The sequence below is a fragment of the Pogoniulus pusillus genome, chromosome 31, assembly GCF_015220805.1.
Source record: "Pogoniulus pusillus isolate bPogPus1 chromosome 31, bPogPus1.pri, whole genome shotgun sequence".
In the NCBI taxonomy this organism is placed as follows: Eukaryota; Metazoa; Chordata; class Aves; order Piciformes; family Lybiidae; genus Pogoniulus; species Pogoniulus pusillus.
The window spans coordinates 7407706-7412430 of NC_087294.1; the positions used below are offsets into that span (position 1 = coordinate 7407706).

The following is a 4725-nucleotide window of genomic DNA, read 5'->3' on the forward strand; positions in this document are numbered from 1 at the left end:
TCGGCCAGGGCGATCGTCTGTGTAAAGCATGTGCCCACTCACGCTGTGCATGTTGTGGTTTTATTTGCCATTCCAAGAAAAACAATCGTAAATAACGTTAATAAACCCAGATATCCGGCAAGGGCAAGAGCGGGGGGGCACTCGCCTTGCGCGCCCCGTGTGGCTGTGGGGCAAACACGCGGGGACAGAACGAAGGGGATGGGAGTGTATCAGCACCCCAATCACATACACCACACACCTCCTACATGCAGAGCCCGTGTCTGTGGAAAAAGGTGGACCTCGGATCTTGCCTCTGGGAGAAGGATCGGTTCCGGGGACGCCCACGCGTATCCGTGGGACTCACGTCGGCGGGGTCAGGCACCTGCACCGCGGCTGCCCGGGAGCTGGGCAGCGCTGCTGGAGTGCCCGGCCCCACTCGTGTCCGCGGCCGCCGCTCTGCAGCGACACAAGCGGCCGGGGCGGTGGGCGGCAGCGCGGCCGCACGGGAGGCGCGGGAGCGGCGGGGGGCGCGGGGTGCCGCTGCCTGTCTGCCCGCCGCCGAGCCCCGCTTTGTTCCCGGGGGAGCCGCGGTGCGCCCCATGGACACGCGTGTGGCGCATCCCAGGGCCGCGGGTGCCCGAGTGCCCTGCAGGGCCGCCGCGCTGCCTCCCGCGTGTGCCCGGGCACGCGTGTGCCCTGCGCGGGTGCGCGCCGCCCGCGGGTGCGCGCTGGGTGTCGGGTTTGTTGGGTTTGTGGGTTTTTTTTCCCCCGACCCCCCCTCCCGCTTGCTCCAGGTTTTACTTCTGGTTGCCTGTAAGGGCTTTGCTCCTCCCTTCTGAAATCCTATATTAGCTGTGGCCAAAGCCGGGTAAGAAACACAGCTCATTGTTGGCAAGTGCCGATGAGCCTCGCTGAGGAGTGAAAAACAGCTCCGGGGCTGCTGCGGCGATCACAGCACCGTCACGTAAGCGCCGAGGAGAGGGCCGGGAAAGCCCTCTCTATGCTGGGTGACTTTTACTGACTGATTTCACCGCCACCTTTGAAGCAAAAGAAGAAGGAAGCCGGGAGGTGAGTGCGGCGGTTCTCGTAGCTGGTGCCGGGTGTCCCTTTTGTGTGCAACAGGAAAAATGGGACTGTTTAAACACGCGAGGAAAGGTATTGCTCAGCTGCCTGGGTTTACCGCCTGATCTGTGCATTACAGTATTTTAACCGAAATAATTAGGAATTAATTCTAAAAGTTGCTGACCTCGGCTAGGTGGGACTTCCCAATTCTTTGCTTGCTCCCCGCAAGTTAGCGAGAGCGCCGTGGAAATCCGTTGCTTTCCCTGGCGAAGCCGGGGGGCTCGGGCGCCTTTTGAACGTGCGAGGAGGAGGCGGCTGCTGCCGTATGCTACACTTTCCGCTGATAGGTATGCACAAGTTGGAGTGGGAAGGCGTGCTGCTCGCTGGATTAGCGGAGGGGACTGGGATTTTCGTACCGCAGGCTCCCCTTTTATTTTTCCCTTTGTACTCCACGGTAGAGCCGCGGTAGGATATTTTTTCTTCCCCTCTCATTTTTTTCTCCCTCCGAGAAGGAGAGAACGGCGGGACCAGCAGAGGCGGTTCTCACAGGGCCAGGCAGATGCAGCCGGTCCGGGAGAGGGCGGCTGGATGTCCGAGGGTGTATTTTCCTAATGTATTCACACGCTAACTTTCCAGGTGGGCAATGGCAGACCACATGATGGCCATGAACCACGGGCGCTTTCCCGACGGATCCGGCGGGCTTCACCACCACCCTGCGCATCGGATGGGCATGGGGCAGTTTCCCACCCCCCATCACCACCATCAGCAGCAGCAGCCGCCGCAGCAGCACGCCTTCAGCGCCCTGATGGGCGACCATATACATTACGGAGCTGGGAATATGAACGCGAGCAGCGGAGTCAGGCACGCCATGGGGCCGGGGAGCGTCAGTGGAGGGCACCCGGCCGGCACCATGCCGCCCCCCGCCCGCTTCAGCGGCTCCCAGTTCATGGCTGCCCCCGTCGCCAGCCCGGGAGGGCAGCTGAGCGCCAGCATGCAGCTCCAGAAGCTGAACAACCAGTACTTCAACCACCACCCCTACCCCCACAGCCACTACATGCCGGACTTGCACCCCGGCAGCCACCAGCTGAACGGCAGCAGCCAGCAGCATTTCAGGGACTGCAACCCCAAGCACGGCGGCGGCAGCGGCTTGCCGCCCGCCGTCCCCCACGTCCCCGCGGCAATGCTGCCGCCCAATGTCATAGACACTGACTTCATCGACGAGGAGGTCCTCATGTCCTTAGTCATCGAAATGGGGCTGGATCGCATCAAGGAGCTTCCCGAGCTGTGGTTGGGACAGAACGAGTTTGACTTCATGACAGACTTCGTTTGCAAACAGCAGCCCAGCAGGGTGAGCTGCTGATTCATTTAAAACAAACAAAGGACTTTCTATCGGTGCGAATGAAAACATTCCCCTAGACACGGTGTCTCACTTTTCAGGGCTTGAAAAGGTGAGAATCTGGAAAGCAAGAGTCAACTATGCGCTTGTATAAATTTTTTTTCCCCCCCTCAAATTGCTGCCACATTTTTTGTAGGTTTGCCATTCACACCCCCCCTCCCGTAGTAATCATTTCTAGCAAACTGCCTTTTTATGTTGGTCGCCTCCCTCCACTCCTTGCTCTCTTAATTTCTTTGCAGTAACGTGCCCATAATTCCCACAGTGCTCAACTGTTAGGTATTAATCTTGGCAAATTGCTTAATCGTGTGGATTTTGTAAACGGAAGATTTCCAGTGACTTGAACTGCATTCAAATTCTGAGCGAACAGGAAAAAAAAAAGGCATTAGTTGGTTGCATGAACTTTGAAGGGCAGATAATAACTGCACAAGTGCTGCCATCTTGCTTAATTTTTAACTATGCATTGCAGTGCAGACTAACAATTGGGGGATTTGTTTTGTTTTGGTTTGGGGGGTGATATTTTTTTTTCATTTTTTGTGTGTGTGTGTGTGTTTTGGGTGGTTCTTCAGGTTTTCTGTTTTGGTTTGGGTTTGTTTAGTTAGTTTGGGTTTTTTTTTTTTTACTAGGTTAAACTGGAAGCTTGACAGATGTGGGCCAAACCTTTCCAGATCAGGAAAAGTAATACCGTTACTTACAAAGTCTGCTACCCATTCTCCCCTCCTCCATATGTATAGACAATAATATGGTGTGGATGGAATGTTGACTAGTGGCAAACATTTCACAGATTTTAATTATTCTTTTTTTTTTCTTTAATCCTAAGATTTTGTTTCTTCAGCATTTTGACACTGTGCTAATATAGTTTATTCAGTACATGAAAAAGATACTACTGTGTTGAAAGCTTTTCAGGAAATTTTGACAGTATTTTTGTACAAAACATTTTTTTGAGAAAATATTGTTAATTTATTCTATTTTAATTTGCCAATGTCAATAAAAAGTTAAGAAATGCTTTAGTTTTTCTAGAAGTCATTTACCAGTATTTTTCTTCAAGTCTTCCCCACTGTCCCTGGTAAGTAGAACATCTATCTGTACAACCGTGTTGGTGTGCAAAAAGACATTCCAAAATAGAAAGTACACTACACCCATATATTATGTCATGGTGAACTCAGTAGGTGAGCAGGATTTGAGCATACTTAACAGCATAAAGCCTCATACGTAACATTGTAATATGCCTGTCAGTGTGGTTTGATGAAAAATAAAGTTGCTCTGAGGCGCAACTTTTTTGTGACTTGCCAACATACTTGCTTTAAATGTAGTTGTCCAGAGTTATGATGCATAAAGTATTTATTATATTTATCTATTAAACTTGTAATTTTATAAATCTGCTTTCATTTATACAGTAGAGTTTGTTCTTTTGTATATTTGTTATCTCACCTGGGAAAGCTGTGTGAAAAGATTAAGCGCTCAATGTGAAAGTATTTGTAACTTGGGAAAGGAAGGAGGGTGGTGGGTGTCACCCTGACCTTCTCACTTCAGAGGGTTCTCACAGGACATGGTTGCATCAATCCAGAGCTGCATCGCACCAGAACCAACCACATTTAATTTCCAGTGACTTAGGAGAAGGGGCATAATGTCTTTGAAGTATTCCACCATGGGATATCTCTGACTCCTCTCCAGAAACTGCTACTAACTAAAGCCACTGACACAAATCCATACAGGCCTATTTAAATAATTGGGAGAAAAATGCCAATTATTACAAGACAATTGACATCTTGCTCCTTTTACTGCCAACTGTTGCAGCCTTCTGCCCCCACTCGGCCTTTGGCAAAGCTCCTGCATGAGTTATTACTTCCATGAAGACTGTGGGATCAGAACCCTAGTAATACATGTAATCCCCATTTAGCCATGCTTCCCAAGTTCGATACAGGAATGATACCACTGCTTGCTTTCTGTCTACTTTTTCAGCCACATCTTCTGAATTTATTGGGAAGGAAAAGAGCATCGTGGATGTAGTTCAATTTTAAACCTGGGCACATAAACAAGGGAGAATATCACTGTACAATGAGAGTGTAAATTGCAGTGTTTTGGATCAAGCTGGGAAATTAAACTGATTAATATTGCTAAAATTGTCCCAGCTGGTGAGAAAAGTGATACTTGGCCTTCTTTGCCTTACAGACATGAAGCAGCTAATATGTTTTATGAATGTAAAAAGGGGGGGAGGGGAAGAGATTAAAGTATTGGCAGAAGAGAAAGAAGTGCACACTTCTGGGAAAACCTGACTGCAAAATGCCCTC

The 4725-nt window shown here is 50.1% G+C and overlaps 1 protein-coding gene across 1 annotated transcript; it reads left to right on the forward strand.

Annotated features, from left to right (window-relative positions):
• The first annotated feature begins 780 nt into the window (after positions 1-780).
• Positions 781-3812, forward strand: CITED2 (Cbp/p300 interacting transactivator with Glu/Asp rich carboxy-terminal domain 2). Its single transcript, XM_064169348.1, has 2 exons — positions 781-1047; positions 1678-3812. The coding sequence occupies exon 2, from the start codon at positions 1685-1687 to the stop codon at positions 2399-2401; it is 717 nt and encodes a 238-aa protein (XP_064025418.1). The 5' UTR covers positions 781-1047; positions 1678-1684; the 3' UTR covers positions 2402-3812.
• Positions 3813-4725: the final 913 nt, after the last annotated feature.